We start from the raw sequence: 21,258 nt of genomic DNA on the forward strand, positions 1-21,258 counted from the left end.
GCATTAATGCACATGAACTTAATTTTAATAAAGTTACATAGAAATTTAAGGTTACACCCTGAAATATGGGGTGACCTATAAATGGACTCTGCTCGTTGAGCGGAGCACCAACCCTGTGAGATGTTGAGTTACCGATAGAATACTCTTAGAGTCGATAGGTTTATACCCTTCTTGGTCACTGAGGATGGACCAGTCACTAACCACAATGGCTTAGGGGATGAGGACTCCTTATAGAGAAGACTGAGCTACGTATGCTAGCAGTTGTACACTACGACTTTTTCAAGAAAAAGAATCCTTGGTAAAGGGTTCTGGACTCTTGGTGTCAGTTTAACTGTGTGCTCTTGGGGCTAATAAAATACTTAAATTATCTATGTTTGAAAATACACCCCCATGTAGACCGATGAGCCTATAGTGTCTCAGGCAGTGGTGCTCCATGGACACAAGTAATTAATATCAAAACAAATAAGTTGCATTTGCATTATGTAGAAAGCAAAAGAGACAAACCTAAATGAAGAAAGTAATTAAAATATGTGCATGCATTTAGGATTGTGCATGTCATGGTCTGTGTGACCTATTATTGGTATTTTCTCTAGTGCTAGAGGATGTGTTGAGTCTTTTCCTTACAGAAAAACAAGTGTTCAACTTATGATTGTGCTTTGGACCTTTAATTTGTAGACCTAGTCATGTTAACTATTGTGAGGCAGGAGATCGAGTTGCTTCTTGAGACTGTGGTTAGTCTCACTCGTGCTTACTTTTCCTTTTTTCGAGTATCTCTAGAGTTGGATCATGAACCCTTCTAGTCTTGGGACCGTTGTGTGTTTTGGAACTTTCATATGTTTTGAATTTTGACATTTTGTATATGCATATTTGTAGTTCATCAGATTTTGTAAATGGATTGTATATGGATGAACTTTCTTTTGAATGATAAAGAAAAAATAGTTGGTTTTGAATCTTGAGTTTAGTTCAATGTTGAGAATGTTTTCTCTTGATTCGATTTTCCCAAACCAAGTTTCCTTCTGCTGATTTTTGATATTATTTAAAATATCAATTAAAAAAAATACACTAATTTTTATATTTGTCACAAATAGGGTTGGGGGACCCTCTCCCCCAATTTTTTTTTAAAGAACATCCCCCACATCCCTGTTCTAACCGTAACAGGGGAGTGGAACATAAAATATGGATGAGGCAAATGCATTTCTTGTGTCTGTCGTGTCCTTGGTTTGTTACATCCCTAGGTTCCCAGTGTGATTTTTGTCTGAAATCGTGCAGGAACGAGAATCAAACAACCACTTATAGGGGCTGACCGGTCCCTACCTGGGTGCCATCCCATGTTTGATACGAGGGAACAATTGGTTTTGTGAGGACCAGTTGGTTCTCACCCCTCATATTTAACGTGTGTGGGAGGGAACCAGTGAGTCGCAACTCTACGCACTTTATTGGTGATTTGCAAAATAGTCCTAGAACCCTGTCACCACAAACTATAAGCATACACTAGACATTGAGCCTACACACTTCTTATGGATGAAATTATTCTTATATAGGGGAATGAAAGCATGAATTTTGGAACTATAACGTGAGTGCATCAAGCCAGTATAACCATTAGAGTTGCCCTCTATGTCCTTCATCCAATGCCATGGATGGATAGGTTGGCTCTTGGATGGGTCCCACAAATATTTTGGGAGACATTCAAGTTTCAGATGACGACATCTACAACATAAAAATGAATGGCTGAAATGAAATGAGATGGTGTTTTGCATGTCATTCATCAAGTGGATGAATGACATCCAAGGCAACTCTAACAATTTCACCATCAAAGCAACATCTAACCTTGTACTCTTTCAACTCTAACCTAGATCTGACTAGTATTGTCAGATTTGAATAGTATGCAACAAAATCTGGTGTTGGAACTTATCTGCAATAGGTGAAACCAAAGCTTGGAGGTGCGCAATAATGGTACTTTCTTAAAAGCGATAATTTTTCCACTATGGTCGAACCAGAGTGTAGTATGGTTGAACACAACCTCATTTCTAGGATACAACCAAGCATTCACCTCTCATGCAATACCAACCACTTCTAGCACTACGTAGACTAGCCACCCTGACATTGAACAACTTCACGGAAAATTAACAGAGAGAGAGAGAGAGGAGAAGCTTAAGCTCATTGATGAAATGACATGAGCAGTTGCGGTTTATATAGATCCCAACAGAATGGTATAGTGGATTGTTTGCATGGGTCCATAAAAGCTAAACAAGTGTCATGCACCCATTTAAGGTTGAAACAGGTAGCATGCACCCATTTAAGGTCTTAAACGATGAATTGGACATTTGAGCCTATTGTTAACCACTGAAATGTTTAAGTTTTTTGTTATGCAACTCGTCATACAAATGAAATGCCTCTGTTTTAATGATTTTTAACTGCTCTTCATTGTATGAGAATTCATTAAACAAGAATTTATTTAACCATGTCTCATTAGTGTAAAAACATAAAACAATTCTATTACCCAACGAATGCTCATAGAGCTTATACAACATACCAAGAGTTTGACTTTCCAATTATCATTTATGCAATGGTTTCAACCACTATTATTTGTCTAATGTCATCAGTGTCTTAGTCATCTCTTATTATTTTTTAGTTCAGCTCAGAACATATGTATAGTCATCACCATCGATATCATCTGATTTTTTATTGTCTATATCATCGCTATTATCACAAATTGATTGTTTTGTTACACAAAGTAAAAATATAGCATCCATCATTACACCTATATCTTAAGCATAAATTACAAAGTTCAACAACTTGTACCTAGCTTTGTCATCTATTTAAAATAATTGGATGTTCGCCAAAGGATTGAGCTTGATAGATAGTGACTGTGATAGATGCATATTTTCCAAAGGATTCTCATAATTTCAATCATTATTTGTTTATTGTACATCACTTCTAATTGTTTGTTTAACTTTGCAACCAATGACTTCTTGTTCAGCTTTGCAAACAACTAAATAAATGTCACCACTAAATAACATTGATTATGCATCATGATCATCCAAAACATTTATTCATATTTATTGGATATCTATATTTGTCGAATAACTATACAAGAGGCTCAATAACTCTTTCACATAACCAGTTTTATGAGACATCAAAGCCACAAATTTATTAAAGCTACTATTTTTTAAGACTAATATAGATCTCCAATTAGTATGATCAATGCTACTGTAGTGTACTTTAACCCTTTCAGAGGCTATCATTAATTGTCTACACCAACCAGACAACATATCATTCATATAATGACAAGAGCATGTAAGAAAAGGTCATATACATGCACTTCATATATTCAATTAACATAACTACCTACAACAAACACTCTGAAAACAAACTACCCATAATAACTTCTAATTATTAATTAATGCTTGTACACAGTAAGCCCTAACTCCATTACACCAAGATAAAAACATCAAATAGTAAATAAAGGATAAGCAAACAAACATAAATCATCTACAATACAAACAAATATATATCTATGGAAAAACCTAAAATATAGTAAACCCTAAATGGTAAATTCGATGGCAAATATTAAATAAAATACATGAAAACATACAAAAAATATAAACAATAACAGTCAAACACAAATACACATGAGGCTATTAAATGCTCAGATGTATAAACAAGGAAAAAAATTTAAATTGAAATATATATATATATATTGTTTGTATAGAACTCACATTTCGACCTAACAGGAGAAGTCAATGCAAACGATACTACAACTTCATTAGAATGCAACAAAAAAAAATTATGAGAATCGCCACAACAAAAGAGAGAATGTTGAGGATTCTATAAAAAAAAGGTTAGGGTTTTTTTTCAAAAAAAAAAAGAATAAAAATGACTATAATTCAACAAGCATGCAAATGCAAGAAAAATTGCACAACAAAAACTTGTGCAAATCACCCCATATTTGTGGATCTTCTTGAGGCTCAAATACTTAAAGGAGATTTGCATGGTTCTATTTGAACTTCATACTATATATGTGAATTTAGTAAAATATTTACAAAGTTACGACAGGTTTTAGTTACAAATAATCTATGAATTTGGTTATGCAAACTTCACACTATATATGCGAATTTAGTAAAATATTTGTGATGTTACAAGAAGTTTCAGTTAGAGAAAGTTCACAAATTTAGTCAAATGAACTTCATACTCTATATGCGAATTTAGTATAATATTTGCAAAGTTATGACAAGTTTCAGTTACAAGAAGTTCACATATTTAATTATGTAAACTCCATAATATATATGCAAATTTAGTGAAATATTTGCAAAGTTGCAACATGTTACATTTATAGAAAGTTTGCTGATTTGGTTATACGAACTTTGCATAATATTTATAAAATTTCATGTTTAAATTAAAGCAAGTTTGCATATTTGTTTATGTGAACTTTGTACTATATGTGTAAATTTAATGAAATATTTATGAAGTTTCGACAGGTTTAGTTACAAAATATCACATATTTGATTACGTGAATTTTGTGAAGTACATAAAAAAAATGTGTGAATCTACCTTTTAGTGAGAGTTTGTAATATCCAAAGAGCATATTGATATATCATGCAAACTTTAGAATATTTGCTCGTGTGAAGGGTAAAATGGTCTTAAAAAAGTTAAACATTTAAGAATTTAAACATGAGGTGGATTTTGAAAATTATGGAGAATTTCAAAAAACATGTCATTTTTGTCGTACAGTACGATCATTTTTCATTTTAATTACTTATATTGTAGTTTATGTTAAAGATAAATTGTCAAAAGTGGGCAACCGTGAAATAAGATTTTTAAAACCTGATTAATTTCAGGAACTCCAGTGTTCTCATTAGTTACAAGAAAAGTTGGACTTGCTATAAACAGCCCTCCCAACATAACTTTCTGGTTAGGAGTTTCACCTGATATGAGACAACCACGAATCAAAACCCATTGGAAGCATCTCTTGCCGCAAGGTCTAAATAACTGTGGTGGGAAGCAGAGACCTCAAAGGTTACACTTCCCTCTGCCATCATGGCTCTGGCTTTTCTCCATTGGAAAATGGAAAATTTGCATAAAAAACACAAGTCTCACCCTCTGTTTCCCATTGGTGCGTTTGTTTCAGCACCCATGGGGGGAAGAGAAAAAAGTCTCATCTTCATATGAAATGAATCGCTTTCTCACGAGTTAGGGTGAAACACACACACCATAAAAGTACCCTTGATCATATGCAGCATTACATGTTTAGAACTTTGGGGGGGGGGGAATCCTAATCTAACACGAGACCAAAATCGCTACTCTTCCATATTTTTCATCTTCAAATGAAACCCCTAAAATGTCATTAATTGTGAGGGAACTGGCGATGGATGACTACTAGCAGTTGCCCAGTGTATGATTTAGAACACATGTTTTGGTCACAGCTGTGAGTCCTCAGCTTGTGATTGTTGGTCACAGGTTCACTTGCTACAGACTTTTCCAGGTTAAAAAGTATTTCCAGAATCACAAGCTACATTTTTCATTTTTTCATGCTTTGTAGCCTGTTATCTTCTGTGATTGTAATAAAAAATCACAGATAGCTGACAATACTCTTCGCTTCTGAAACTTGATAGGAATCTCGATTCTCCTGGGCTTTTATTTTTGTTATGTTTTCTCATTCTACTTTTCATGTTTTTTATGTGTTTCCTCTCACGCTTCTCATTCACTTTCACGTGCTTTCTCTAAATTGGCAGTCATTATTTTAAAATTTTGTTAAAAATTTAATTCTTACATTAAAAAATCATGAAATTTAAAAATAATTACTTTTATTTTAGTTTTTATTTGTGTTCCATTTCTATTCTCATTCAATTCTTATATTGCTTTTTTTTATTCTTTTCTTCCCGCTTCCTATACATTTCAAAATGCACCGCTTCTCGCTTCCGCTTCTTGGGTCCTTTCCCACTTTCGCTTTCTAGTCTGACAACCTTGGATTAGATAACTGAGGTTCGTTGATGATGTGTTTCTTTCAGCATCGAGGGGCAGTTTGCCACGCTCCCATCAACCCCACACCTGCCATACTCTTCCACTCGTAGGTGTGTGGTGTGTGTGTGTGTGAGAGAGAGAGAGAGAGAGAGTTTGACCATCAACAAGGCTCATTAACTATACTAGTAACCTTGATAATTAAACCATCCATGACAAAGAAGCTAGAATCAAAGAGCTAATGAGCAGAAACACGTTATTTTTCGGTGCATTTGGAAGGTTGTTCCATTGACAGATGAATATCCAAATCTCTGACCAGAAAGGAAGATATCTCAATTTCTAACATGGCTTTTGAATGAATGCATTCAGAAAAGTTATCATTGTTTCTGAAGCCAGGAACATATATTGCAACAAACAAAAACCTACCCAAAACTGCTGTCACTTGTTCAGAACATACCATCAAAATTACATAGATCTTTTTATAGTGGTGTAGCAAAACCTGCAGCACAAATTAAAAGATGATATCATCTAGGTAATCCCTCCCAGTCAAAACTTTTTTAGAGATCAGCTCAATCGATCACCCTAGAACATGTCATTCGCAGTAATTCATGTAAGCATATAAAAGAATGCACCATAGCATGCCAAACTAAAACTATTTCACTGTCATCCAAGTTTTCCTAAGTTTCTATTAACATAATAAACAATATGAAATCAAGAAGCTGGCAGGAAAAAGAAGGTTAAATCAGTTGAGCATAAATAGATCCCAACACTGCGTTAAGCAAAAGAAATGGCAAGAATTATAAAAAAGAGAGAGAAAAACTGCAGTATGAAATGTTATGAATGATAGCTAAAAGGAAAAGAAACTGTACAATGAAATGTTATGCATTGATCAGTTACAAAGGAAAGACTTATGGTACAAGATTTCATTATCTCCATCACCACAACCATTCCTCATAGTTGTTTCTCTACCCCTACATTGTCTTCAACATAAAATCATTACTTGAAAGCTCATACTACGAATAATCTCAAACATTCCCGATTGCCACTGCTTCCTGGACCATAGTTTGGTCAGCTAGCAAGTTTTGATTCTGCAAGGGGTGAAATGGAGCCCAATGTGAGTTGTCCATTAGAATAACATTAAGGTAAATGATCAATGCACACTCTATATGCTATATGTTCAAGTTGAGCTTATGTCAACTGCAAAGAGTTAAAGAAAGTTTTAAAATGTCATGCTTCAGCCCTGTCCTGATGCATTGTTGCCTTCCATTTTAAGACTAGTATTAGTCCCCTTCAATGCATATACCATCTTCAGTCAGTAGGACTCGTACTTTTAAATCTAATTTAATATGAATATGAACAGGTCCAATTACATTTCAGATTTTTAACTCATAAGAACAGATATTACACGATCTTAGCCAAAAAGTCCAGGAAATGCATTCATAATACTTCAACATTACCAAATCAATTCTGCCAACAATTGAAATATCAAGTCTGTTGAGACAATATTTTCATACCTACCAAACCAAGTTTGTTTTTCTAGGTTGGTAAACAAGGCAGGTTTCAACGTCAAGACAAGGGTTAACAGAAAGAGCGCATACAAGAGACACAATGCTTCTCCTACTGTGATGATAACATACACCCAAAATCAAAAAGTTGATCATGAAGACTGATAACCCAATATTCTGTCGTAATTAATGCAGCATTTAGAAATGAAACAAGTATATGTTTTGAATGCATCTCATGTAATTCCATCTCATGTGGGTTGAAATCATGTGATTCCAAATCAAAGGGTAGACAATGTGATTTGGAATCACATGAGAATTTGGTATAATGGCCTCAAATGTGATTTTGAATCTTACAACCCAATTCTATCACTTTTGTGTGCACATGAGAAATGGAGCAAATGAGAACTGTTCTCTCACAGCCATGAGAAGGATTCTCATTTGGCCCCAAGTAGACATGCACTTGATCAATCGGTTCATTAGCAACAAGGTTGATGCTGTCTCTAAGTGACTTGTCAAGAAGCATCTTCATCTTTACAAACCAATCGACAGAAATTAACAGTCCCATGTCACGTAGAATAACCATCTTTACAAATCTTTCTGCACACTAAGAGTTCCTCAAAAATGCCATGCGTTCGCTTGAAGCTTAGGATGTTTCTTCAGTTGCTTATGAAAATTAAAGTGTCTTGAGAACTATTGATATGGCACAACTATATAAAACTAAGTTGCCAAAGAAGAAATATGAGAAGCAAAAGCGAGCAGCAAGGGCTTGTTAGATGAATATAGAAGTGGGAAGTGAGTAGAAAAAGTCCAGTATGTGATATAAGAGCTTTTCAGAATTCACAAATGGAGAGTCAAAATTTTCATATTATATGATGTTGGTATTACATCAAACTCAAAGACAACTAAATTATTTTCCCTTTAAAGAAATGTTCAAGTGATATAAAATATATTTCTTAATTTTCTTATAATTATACTCATTACTCAATGTGTACTAGATATGAGGAACAATATTGTTGTGGACATCTCAAATTTATATACCATCAGTCACTAATACAATCATAATAACAATAATAATAATAATAATAATAAAGTAGCAAATAACATATCAACTATAAATCATATGCATGAGTACATAATAAAAACATCATAAAAATTGCACTGCATAATAAAATACAATATGATTTATCATAGTATTCTACCTCACAATAAGAGAATCTATATATTATCATAATATGTAGAACAGCATTACATATAGGTATCTATCACATGATACAGCATGTAGCGTATTGCATTGTATGATACAACACTGCATCTTATGAATCGGCAACTCACTAAAAAAATATGCACATTTTTTTATTTTTCAACCATTTTGGCCACAATTTCTTGACTTAAATAGGGTCATTTACTCATTTTCAGACCCAAAACATGCTCCGAGCATTTACTCCCCAAATCTAGCAGTTTCATGATCTTGTCTAATCAGATCTTTAGGAGCGGATTTGTGCAAAGTCTTTGAATGTTAGACTTAATTTGACTCTTAGAAACTCGATTTATGCAAGATCTTCAACTGTTTACCACTTTACGTTAATCTAAAACGAGAAAGGTGAGATTCATGAGAAATTATGCTAGACCTATATTTTCAAAGTTGAAAGAAGTCAAAACAGTAAGGTACAATGTCAGATCTACATCTTATGAAGGGGCTTGGTCAAATTCTTTCGTTTTTTTCTTAACATGAGTTCAAGAGACCCAACTTGGGATTGTGGTGTTGCTTTGCAAGAGAATAATCGGATAGGCATTAGTTGTAACAATTGTACAAAGAAGATACATGAAGGAACATCCCAACTAAAGTATCATTTGGTTGGTACAAGGAAAAATGCAGTTACTATGCAATTTTGTAATTGCGCTAGAAGTTGTAAAATGGAAGATGAAGAACATGCTTGCATAAAACAAAGAAAAAGTTAAAGGAAAAATAAGCTTATAAAAAATGAAATTTGAAACATGTCCAAACCATGAGAAGAGGTGCAGCCTTTTGAGGTTACTGTGTTAAATTGTATGTGTGTATATATATAGAGAGAGAGTAATGCACCCGTTCTGCCCCTTTAGAACCTTTCAAAAATCATAGTTTTCGGTATTTTTTCTCACATCTAACACCATAGATGTGATCTATAGGTTTTGTTTAGTGGGAACCGGCCTTTGGATCATCGCAATCTGACCTCTATATAGGTTTTTCAGGTTATCCAAAATCAATGGCTATGAAGACATCAATTTTTTCCGGATCATAAAAATACATTTTTTCATAAAAAAAACATGATCCAAGAGTCGATTCCAACTAAATCGAGCATGCTAAACACATCTAACGGTTCACATCTATCATAAAACACTTCAAACTAAGGGGCCTGACGGGGCAGAACGAGAAAAGAGGGCCCTAATATGTTCAGTTCTCATATATATATATATATATATATATATATATATATATATAGTTGTTATAATGTTGTAATAGGAAAAACCCATTAGGAGTATTTTAGTCTTTTCACTGTATTGTAATAGGTTGTGCCCATTAGGGGCACAATAGTCTTTTGTATTATGGAGCCTTAAAGAGACTTTGGGACCAAATGGTTAAATTTGAGCATTGAAATATACCTAATCATGCTCTTCTAAGGAAGAAACAAATCTTGAAACAACAATTTTTTCAATTTATGCAAGGACTTAGACCCAAATTTGAAAATGTAAGGGTCACCATCACTCATCGTGAGAAGGATGAGCCTCCACCTCTTCATGAAGTATTGGTCAAAGTGTGTATGGAGGAAACTAGGTTGAAGCCCATGACAGAGCCTAAGAAACTCAAAGACAATGTGTTACTCGTCTCATGACCTGAAGCCAACACCAACACTAACACCAACAAGCCTCCTCATTTTACCAAGTCCAATTTTGGGAGGCAATGTAGTGATGAACAGAGAAAGAAGATTGCTTGTCACAACAGTGGATAACTGAGGTACATAAATCCTTATTGCCCCAAATTAAAAGAAAAGGATGAGTGGAGTGGCGAGTGTAGATGCATCATAAGGGGATAAGAATGAGACCAATGAATATTTAAAATCCATTGAAAACATGTTATTGTCTCAACTAGTGGAGGCCTTACAACCGCTTCTTAAGGGTTCATCCTCCTCCATCATGGGTGACGTGGTCTCTTCTTCTTCTCCAGATAAGATTTCTTGGCTTTTGGACTTCATGCTTCTTTCCACATGACCCCTAATATTTCTTTACTCTTTGAATGTAAGAATAATTCAAGTGTATCTAATGTTTTTACTGCGGATGGTTTTTTCTTGATATCAAAGTGATTCGTAATTTGAAAAATTCTGAGAAAATTTTGTAATGAAAATTTTGATTGCACTGATTGCATTCTTGGTAAAACGAAGGTTATTCCCTTTGAAGCAAAAACTCTTTTTGCTTCTAAACCACTTAAATTGATACATTCGAATGTATGGGTCAAAATAACAATTGTTTTTAAAGGTGGTTATGCTTATTATGTAATCTTTGTTGATGATTATTCTCATTATACTTTGATTTATTTTCTTAGGCAAAAAAATGAAGTGTTTGAAAATTTTAAGACTTCACAATTTAGTTCAAAATTTATTTAAAACTAATATTGTTATTTTCTGCTCTGATTCAGGGAAATAATTTATGTTAAATGACTTCAAAAAATATTTGAAACTAAATGGTATTATACATCAAAGATCCTATGCTTACACCCCTCAACAAAAATGGTTTGTCCGAAAGAAAATATAGGCATAACTAGAACTCTCTTCATTTCAAAAAATGTTCCTAAAGAATTTTGGACCGAAGCTGCACTTACCGTTGTTTATCTCATAAATAGAATGCTATCCGTAAAGCTTAAAAACATCTCACAGGTTGAAAAACTTTGCAAAATTTTCCCTAATTACTCTAAATTGAGAACCTTTGGTTGCAAATGTTTTGTTCTTACCACAAAAAATGATAAATTATCTCTTAGAGCTATTTTGTGTGTCTTCCTTCAATATGGAGAAAAACAAAAAGGCTTTAGATGTTATGATCTCAAAAATGATAAACTTTATATTTCTAGAAATGTGATTTTTTTTGAAAAAAAAAAGTTTTTTTTATCAAAATGAGCCTAAGAAAAATAGTAATTACTCATTTCTTTTTCAATTGCTTCCTGAAGATAAGGAAGATTCTTTGTGCATTGATATTGTGCATAAAGAACCTCAATTTAATATTCCGGGTGATGAGAACCATGTAGTTGATAGACCTGAATCGTTTGTTATTCCGTATACAAGAAGAGGCATTAATAGTGGGCCTGGTGCTTTACAAAAATATACCAACCTTGAGTCTCAAGAATCTAAACCTCCAGATAGATTTGTGTCCTATGAATCATTTTCCCTTCAATATAGAGCATGCCTAGCAAACAACAACATTCGTATTTCAAACACAATACATATAAACAAGCCAAAGATCACCCTGAATGGATAGAAGCTATGAACATTGAGCTTGAAGCTTTAAAAAAGTCCAATTACTCTTTTTTTGTTGACCCTTATGGGTCATATAAAAGGGAAAATGGAGCCTTAACTGCACCCTTTTCACACTCCTCTCTTGGTTTTTGCAAGAAGAAGAGGACGACCCAACCAAGGTACGCCCACCTCGCTTTCTCTCACTTTCATTCTCTCTCTCTCTCTTTCAAGTTCTGAGGAGGGGGCAATGTTCATGCCCCTCCGAACCGACAACCTAAATCCAACAGCAACGTCGCACCACTAAGGCAGTGACGCGGTTTCCTGAAGGCGTCACTCATGAAACCTGCAAGTATCTCAACGAACGACGGGAGGTTGTTCCCATAATTGCCCAGTCTTGCGAGCAGTTGATAGTTGTACCGTACGTCTTAGTGAGCAATGCTACCCAAATCACTCACCAACGCCTAGGCATTCACTCGCCTAGCCCCACATCACCATACGCGGTTGGGACCACTAAGGTGATCGCTGGGGGAATTAGCCCTAACTCACACGCACTCTTGTGTGAACCTACGCTATGCGTGGGATATCTCATCCAAGTAGAGAGGTACTTAACCAATTTTCAAAGGCAACATTCTCCACATCTGTGTCGCCACACACCGTCGCATCAACGACGATACCATTGTCCATTGCATGCCATGCTACCACCGCATGTCACTGATAGCTCAATGCATACCGCTCATTCCTACACCCAATGCATTTTTCACTCAGTAGAGCTTAACACCACACTTGACACATTCCAACAAGCTTGGTCCGGGACATTCTCCCCCACCCAACTCTTCGTCGTCCTCGACGAAGTTGGTACAAATAGGAACAGGGTCTTCCCTTCAAATTGTCAGTTTCTCTTTGCACTTATCTTTGGTTCCCTTTAACTTCATCCCTCTCCAACTCGTAACTCTCACTCCGAAAAATCCAACTTTATGTTGGAGCCCTCTTCAGACGTATGCTCCCCTTGCGCACGGCCAACACTTTTCCAACTTTAGGCAGCCCCTTCGCCCCGACTTCATGACTTACTCAACATACACGTGACCCACACACTGACCACTATAAAAGTGAAGTTTATTCTGGAGGTTTTTTCTTTCTTGTCTTCCCCTGCAAGCCCTCATCAACCATCCTCTGGCTCAATCACTTTAGGTTTCGTCAAATCCACTCGGCAATGACCACGCTACACGCAATATGCCCACTCTTGACAGTGATCCATGGATGGTATGCCTACACTTCGCTCCTTGGGGTGTTGTTGGTTTGCCCCAAGAGCCAACACACAAGCAACAACCGAGAAAATCCTTCTCGCATTGCGCCCAATACGAGCAACAACCGGAGAATCCGCTCTACGTTGCCCTCAACTCAACGAGCGACAGTCAAGCTTCACCTCGCGCTTCTCTCAACATCACGAGCGACAACCGAGCTTCACCTCACGCTACCCTCAAATCTATTAGCGACAGCAGAGCTTCACTGCGCGTTGCCCACAATACTACGAGTGACAGTCGAGCTTCACCTTGTGTTGCCCTCAACATTGAGAGTGACAACCGAGCTTCACCTCGCGCTGCCCTCAGAGTTCCAGGCACCCTGAACCTTAGGCGTGCCTCACGCCCCCACAAAAATCTGACCAGTGTCACTTCCAATCACCCGGACTTCCAACTCATGGCACATCCTTCCCTGGCTTCAACCTGCGGTCGTTACAACTTTCAACATGTTGTGTCCTATACCGCAACACGCCTCAAGTCACTTCGACAACAGTCTGCCACTTTCCCTTGCGGTCCACTACCGTGCTCAAGCCCTGAACCTTAAGGCATTATCCAAGAAAACCAATGCTTTTCTCTCATCGCATTTTACGGACACTTCCGAGTTGAGGAGTATCCTTCCCCAAAGGAATCACTAAACACTTGGCCTTCCTACTGTAGTGCTTTTCCTTAACCCAATGTAACTTCCCCAACTCTGCAACACATCCATGAACGAACATGTCTCATACCATGCATGTGTTTGCTCGAACGACGTCTTGTCGAACTCTTAATAACATGGAGTAGGGGTCTCGCAATCTTTGCCCATTTCCCTTAGACTCAACTTTGGTTTTTCTTTCACTTAGGGTCCTCCAACTCTCAATCCGGCTCGAACGAGCCTTCATCCCATCTTCGGCCACCTCCTTGGCCTTAATTCATCACTGCCCCATCGCATAGGGTGATCTCCACTTATTGAATAGGACATATGATCAGCCCATAACTCCTGGATGTCAAAGGTGTCCTTTGGGCGATCTCGTACTTCCTAATAGGTGGATGATGGGGTTAGTCCATGGAAAAATCCAACATATCCGCATAGAAAATGAAGATCATTAGGGAAACCTCCTTTCGTTCATGCACACCATGTAGTAATTGATGTCACTCATCATGCCTAGAACCTTAGTTCCAACCTTTCCTATTTTTCTCCCTGAAAATGTTAAATGTTGAGTCCAAGCAAGCTATAATAGCTTTGACACCATGGTGAAACATACACTTGAGCCATAATGAATGAAGGATGAAAGGGGAAAGAAATAGACAAGAAGAAGAATAAGGGGAGGACAAGCAGATAAATGCCAATACTAACCTTAGACAACCAAAAAAGATCACATAAGATTTATACGAAGTCAATAGAGAGATACCAACTAGGGATGGCAGAGGGGCGGGGCGGGGGACATGGTCTCCACCCCCGCCCCGCCTCAAGATTTTATCCTCCACCCCCGCCTTCATCCCTGTTTCATGTCCTCCATCCCCTGTTCAAACGGGGATGAGGCGGGGTGGGGCAGGGATATTGCGGGGAAAAGTGGTAGGGGCGGGGATGAGGTGGGGATCAGGGCGGGGCAGGGAAAAGTGCGCGTCCATCCCCTCCTCCATCCCCGGACGGGGATGGATTTTAACCTTCATCCCCGCCTCCATCCTTGTTTCATACCCTTCATCCCCGGTCCAAACGGGGCGAGGAGGGGCGGGGCCCCACTTTCCCCCGGTCCAATGCCATCCCTAATACCAACAATAGACGAAACATTGACTATTTCACATGTAAAATATGGGAATACCACATTAAGGAGAAAATAACACATCCCACTAACTCCCCCAATCTATGTCATACTTTTAAAGCATAGTTGGAAAACCCGACGAGTTGAATCGGGAATCGCCCAAGTCGACCCGGATCGGACCCCAACTAGGTCACCGATTCGAGACCACCAATCTGCATGCCACTTATGTGTCTTTTGCCATGCATTTCATTATTTTAATGCACAATACTTATAAAAGGATATTTTTTATAAAGAATCATCTATTTTTAAATCATAATATCAACAATTATGTGTAGTTGAATACTTGTATAGCTTGGTCATTGATGTCATGTACTAAATTTAGTGATACATACAGTTTGTAGTTTGATTTTTTCCATGTCTTAACACTAAAAAAATCATGTCCTAACTCGTCCGAGTTACCGAGTCAACCAGCTGACTCGCGAGTCAAGGGTCAAGCTATCCGGATCTGAGTCATGAGTTTGCCAACTATGTTTTAAAGAACCATTGCTTTCAAAATCCACTTTTCAGCACAAATCTTGTTCATTTTGAAGTAAAAGAATATGTGACCAGCCAGCAAAATGCAGCACCAACCATAAATTACTTATCATTGCCACTTCCAACAAGAAATGCTATTAGGTAGCTACTCTTGGACTCGTCCTTGAGAGCTAAGAAGTTCACAATCAACATTGCTATGCAAATTAAGAATAGGATATTTCTCATTAACATATAACAGCCTTCAAGGATGACAGAACATACTCATGATTATCTTGCAATAATCTGGTGCCATGAATCAAAGCTCATAGTCATAAAGGGTGCAAAATATCCAGGGTATATGAAAATCTGAGAGGACAATAAGAACATGTTCTTGTTTGCTTTATGGTCACTAAACAAGCCAGTGCAATTCCCCTTTTTTTCTTTATGAAATCCATAAGTCAAAACTAAAAGGGGCAGGAAAAACAGTGTATAACAAGGGAACACTTTATTAGCACTGAGAAAGCCATCCTCCCGCATGATAAAATCAAGTGTCTTTGCATGTCTTGTGCATGAATGTGCATATTGCATGATACATTTATGTGTGTGCGCATGCGCGTGCGTGGAGGGAGGTCTAAACATGCTAGTACATGGCTTGTTTACTTGAGAAAAAAAGTTTCAAGCTCATTTTTCCATTTGGCAGGTTTGTCCACAAATCAACAGACCTCCAGCTACTAGAAATCAGTTTGATTTATTTATTTGTTCTAGATCACTACCAAACTACTCTATATGAAACCTTGACGGTCTAAAAAAGTACAAAATATGACCTAGGCGAGAGGTTAAAACAGCTCATAACATGAATGCTAAATGGTCACAACATTTTTTCAAAGTAGTTGATTAGAAAGGTCTGATCACTAGCAGATAAATTTTAAGTATCCTGTGTTAAAGAAAAGCATATCCAAGGGCAAAAGAGGAAAGGGTTAACAGATGTTAATGCAGAAATAGGAATCATTCCATCAAGGAAGAAGCAATCAGAAGCCACAATCATGAAAAGGAACAAGCAGAAAACCAAAAAAAAGGAAAGAGTATCAAAGGGGAAGACAATACCTTCTGATAGCCACCCCCAATTTTTAGACTCAACAGAAAGCATGGAAGTCAGCAAAGCAGATGCAGTAACGCTGTGCAGTGGCATCAAAGATTCAACAGGTCCCAACACCCTAGGTAGCCTATAAACAACAAAAGTACTATATAAGTTCAAAAACCCATTTGTGAAGAGTGAAAAAACATGATCACAAACAGGTGAACAAGAATTAGATTTGGAAAAATAAACACACTAAAAAGGGATAAATGGGCAAAAAACTATTTTCAAAAGGAACAGAGAATAAAACAGCAAGAATTAGAAAGGACGCCATATGGTTTCTGTGATCAAGCACCACAATAAAGCTATTCGTTCATCTTCGATGGCAACTGTATTACTGTAAGAGTTGAGAATTTGTACAGGATCATCCATCTCAAGTCCCTCTCCGTGTTAGTATTCCTATTCCAATGTTGAAACTAGCACCTGGCAGCCAGGACAAAAACAAAGATGTTCTTTTGGCCAACTCGGGACCCAAAACTGTGGTACATATACAGACTACCAAGTACCAACCCATGAGTTATCTCCACACATTTAAAACCCCTGCCCTGAAATGGAGATGACAAAACCCTAAGTTTCCATACTGGAGGATGCCCTCTACCCTCCATCCCAACATCAAATTGGTTATACTACCATCACAAACTATTGCCACAACAAATACTCCCAAACTCTGACTTCTTCCAAACTCATACATAATCGATCCTCTAGAACAACTCAACCATAAGACCAAAACCAAAGGGTTTCCACGCCCATTTCTTTACATAAAGTTACCAAACACACACATCAAAAAACCACGCAATACACAGCATACTTGAGCAACAAAAAAAAGAACGATGAAACAGAGAGAAACCAAATATGGGTACATCAAGTACAAGATCAAGAGAATATGCTGCCTACCACCAACAAAGCAACCAACTATGCATAACTCTGTAGATTCAAACTCAGACAAAAAAGAAGCCAGATGATTAACATCGACAACAAGCAAATACAAACAACGGATTCATGGATCAAACTAACAATGAACGAAGTGAGAACGCAAATGGGCAATTGGGGATAAGGTTTTCCCAACCAACATGGTCCAGTGGGAGAAACAATGAGAGAAAATCAAACCTTGAGACACGGGAGTGCTTCTGCAGAAGTGTTGGCGCAGAAGAAGGCACACCCAAATTGGGTTTGGCTTTTCCCGCAAAGAATGACCTGCTGGTGCCGCCAAGCGAAGAACGCGCCACTCTCCTGGCACAGGCAGCAAATGCCATTTCTCTTTCTTCTTACCTACGAGAGAGAGAGAGAGAGTTTTGCTATTACTCTCCACTAGCAATACTGTGGGCTTTCAAAAAGGGTTTTTCAGCGTGGGTTGAACAGGATTCGGACACGTTGTGACGCGCAGACAAGACCATGACACGTATGGGCATTAATTTAATGTTTTATTACTTTTTACTAATTTCAATAAAAATACATTTTTATATATTAACATCAAAAATAATTTTATTCATTAAAATATTCAAAAAATCTGCATCGTCGTATCTTACTTTTGAAAAAAAAAATGGACATGCATGTCGAACAAGAGTCACGTATCTGGCCATACTCGTATCTTTGTGACATAGCCGGTACTGGCAACCCTGTTTTATGGTAAAAGAACGCACTCTGGTGTTGGGAGCCTCTTTGGCCCACAGTTAGAACTGTTATAAGCTTGACAAGTCATATTATCTCTAGATTTTTGCTCTGCAAACAAACTGAGCAGCTCGTGCCTCGGCTCGGTTTAGCTTGTCACGAAATCGTTTGTGATTGGTTCTTATAAGTCAGTCCACTAGTTGCTCGTTCAAGCCCAAACACAGGTGTTCGGTTCAGATTGTGCTTGCATAGATAAAACACGTATATATTTTGTTTAATATACATTTGTAGTGTAATATATAAAAGAAAATAATGCATAAAATATAAAATATAAAGAGAAAGATGCATAGAAAATATGTACAAATTTCAAACATATTAGGTCTCATTTCTCGTTCTGCCCCATAGTTTTGAAGTATTTTATGATAGATCTGAACTGTTAGATTTGTTTAGCATAATTGATTCAGTGGGAATCAACTCTTGGATCATGTTTTTTGTAAAAAAAAAAAAACATGATTTTATAAGGTGGAAAAAATTGGTACCTTCATAGCCATTGATTTTTAGATCACTGAAAAAACCTGTATACAGGTCAAATTCCCGTGATCTAAAAGCCTGTTCCCACTAAACAAAACCTATAGATACATTTATGGTATTAGATGTGAGAAAAAAACCCAAAAATGATATTTTTTCAAGAGAGCAGAACGAGAAGCTAGACAGAAGAAACCCATTACTCATATATATAAGGGCACCACTCCCCAGATTTGCAAAAATTAAGGTTTCTATGTTTCTTATCGATTTGTAAACTAAGGGCATGTTTGATCACCCATCACGGGAGTTGCCGGGCCAATCAAACTGTGGATGTGATGAACGTATTTTTTTTAGTGTAAAAACGGTAAATAAATATTGTTTTACCAAGTATGACTTCTTATCAGGTTTGAGTATGCTTTATCTTATGGTCGGTCTGATTAGACTTGGGTCTAGACCCGATGCCATACCTGAAAATTGGGGTCAGGTCTGGTTCCACCTGGGCCTGAATCAAACTCAACCCATTGACACCCATACCTATGGGCACGACAACAAGGATGGGGAACACTGATTAAAAAAAAATGTAGTGGGGGAGGAGGTCTACCTATGACCCTCTCTTTCTTGTTAAAAGTAATTCAATTAAAAAATTAAACAAATCCATTAACAGGTTTGATCTTACCATCTTCACAACGAGTCTCTCTCTCTCTCTCTCTCTCTCTCTCTCTCTCTCTCTTGAAGAAATTTGGTGCACCACTTAGTGCATACTGGTGGTGCGCTGTCAAAGCAACCACGAGATGACAATGTTATTTTTAAATTTCAAAGATCTGTGAACAAAGTGAAAAAGCATATGAATATATTGTGAAAAAAGCTAAACTGATACATTGGGCTAATAGTCATTTTCCTGCAAGAAGGTATGGGTATTTAACCTCTAATATAACGGAGTGCTTTAATTCGTGAATTGTTTTCATTTGTAACAAACCCTTAATCCTACTTATTCAGAAACTGCATCTAATGTTGATGAAACTTTATAAAAAAATAAAGACTAACAGGGACAAAATGACTGGCATTATAGTTAGTGTCTGAAGCAATTATAAAGATTAAAGAGCATATGATAAAAGCACAAAAGTTGTGTAGTAGTAATGCATTGCCTCTACCATCGTTACAAAGCTCGTAACTGAAATCATGGCTACTCTGTTGATCTTGAGAGTATGAAATGCTCTTCTCTTGTAAGAGTAGAAGGTTAGCGAAATTTCTTGTGAGCATGTCATCACATGCATTTTGTATGAAGGCAATCTTCTAAATGATTACTGCGATAAGTTCTATATAGTTGAGTGGCGATCCTATGACCATATGAGTATAGCTCACATGGGTATTTAACTCAAATCTTATCAATTATATTTTAATCAAGAAGATAGAGAGAGATAATCTTAGCTAGTTGTCTCCAATAAACTAACAAAAAAATCACCTTATCATGGTACTTGTGCGAAATTGACATACAACCTCTAAAAGATGACTGTGTTAGTCGATCTGATAGGCAAGTCACTGTTTGATAACAAAATGTGCACATTTTCAATTAAAGAATAAATAAAATACTAAGGGCTAGAAGCCATGATCTAAAACTGCTCCCTTGAACACCTCGTTCACTCTGCATTCAAGTAACACACACATCACTTACTCTGCATTCAAGCAACACCGTAGGAATTTATAACAAATGCATCTATAGGGTCAAGCTTGCAATCTAAATACCAACGGGGCTCCGCTTGTCTGGCAGGAGCAGTTAGTGAACATCACCTTGTGTTGGGATGTTGCAAGTTCGAACCCCAAATAGTATGGTTGTATAACTGGTAGGGGACAGCCTAACCCCAGCTTTCTCTTTAGGAAAAAAAAAACTTGCAATCTACATGTTTTACCTAACTGGTATACAACTAGCTTTGAGTCCAGGTCAACGTACACTACTCATTCTTGGATGATCAGTTAGGCTAAGCACCACATATATATATATATATAGAGAGAGGGGGGGGGGGGGGTAACAGCACAGGATATTCAACCAATTATAAGGCTACCCATTTGTACACGAGAAATAAGATAATAAACTCGTAACAACTGAGAGCTACATTTGGAACCATGTATACGATCATAACCCCATAATGGACTAAGTCATGAGAGTTGCAGTTAGAACCATGTGGGTCACTTGGTAATGACAGACCTGGTTCCTTGAAATGAGAGAACACTTGAACCTGATTGTTGGAACAAAACTTGCCTAAGTGTGGTATAAAGTTGTTGAGTCTTAAGGGAAACTTGAGCATATCCACTTGTACAATAAGATAACTGAAAGGAACCTATGATATGCACATATAAAGCACATGCGTAAAGGGTGCATCAGACCAGGAGGATCCAGAAGAAGCTCAAGCAGTTCTTCTTTAGGCCTTAGGCCGTAACATAGGGAAAGCCCAGGACCAGTAAATCCAAGCCAGTAAGTCCCACAGTTCAACAGGTTTC

The 21,258-nt window shown here is 37.2% G+C and overlaps 1 protein-coding gene across 3 annotated transcripts; it reads right to left on the bottom strand.

Annotated features, from left to right (window-relative positions):
- Positions 1 to 6,177: 6,177 nt before the first annotated feature.
- Positions 6,178 to 17,920, bottom strand: LOC149820127 (protein NUCLEAR FUSION DEFECTIVE 6, mitochondrial-like). Of its 3 annotated transcripts, none has more exons than XM_089983569.1 (3): positions 17,737 to 17,920; positions 16,599 to 16,717; positions 6,178 to 6,457 (listed from the first exon to the last, which is right to left on the bottom strand). In XM_089983569.1, the coding sequence occupies exons 1-3, from the start codon at positions 17,880 to 17,882 to the stop codon at positions 6,438 to 6,440; spliced, it is 285 nt and encodes a 94-aa protein (XP_089839695.1). In that variant the 5' UTR covers positions 17,883 to 17,920; the 3' UTR covers positions 6,178 to 6,437. The 3 variants fall into 3 exon arrangements, 2 of the variants coding, with proteins under 2 accessions (XP_089839695.1, XP_089839694.1); XR_016426750.1 differs by lacking the exons at positions 6,178 to 6,457; positions 17,737 to 17,920 and adding exons at positions 6,779 to 7,046; positions 17,524 to 17,661; XM_089983568.1 differs by lacking the exon at positions 6,178 to 6,457 and adding an exon at positions 6,779 to 7,046.
- Positions 17,921 to 21,258: the final 3,338 nt, after the last annotated feature.

Source organism: Nuphar pumila, chromosome 12 (genome assembly GCF_984573655.1).
Source record: "Nuphar pumila chromosome 12, dmNupPumi1.hap1.1, whole genome shotgun sequence".
Lineage (NCBI taxonomy): Eukaryota > Viridiplantae > Streptophyta > Magnoliopsida > Nymphaeales > Nymphaeaceae > Nuphar > Nuphar pumila.

Excerpts from the sequence above, each read along its gene's own strand:
- LOC149820127 (XM_089983569.1), bottom strand. The coding sequence starts at position 17,882 with ATGGCATTTGCTGCCTGTGCCAGGAGAGTGGCGCGTTCTTCGCTTGGC. Across the intron at positions 16,718-17,736 it reads AAGCACTCCCGTGTCTCAAG|GCTACCTAGGGTGTTGGGAC; the intron begins GTTTGATTTTCT and ends TGTTGTTTATAG. Across the intron at positions 6,458-16,598 it reads TTGGGGGTGGCTATCAGAAG|GTTTTGCTACACCACTATAA; the intron begins GTATTGTCTTCC and ends TTTGTGCTGCAG.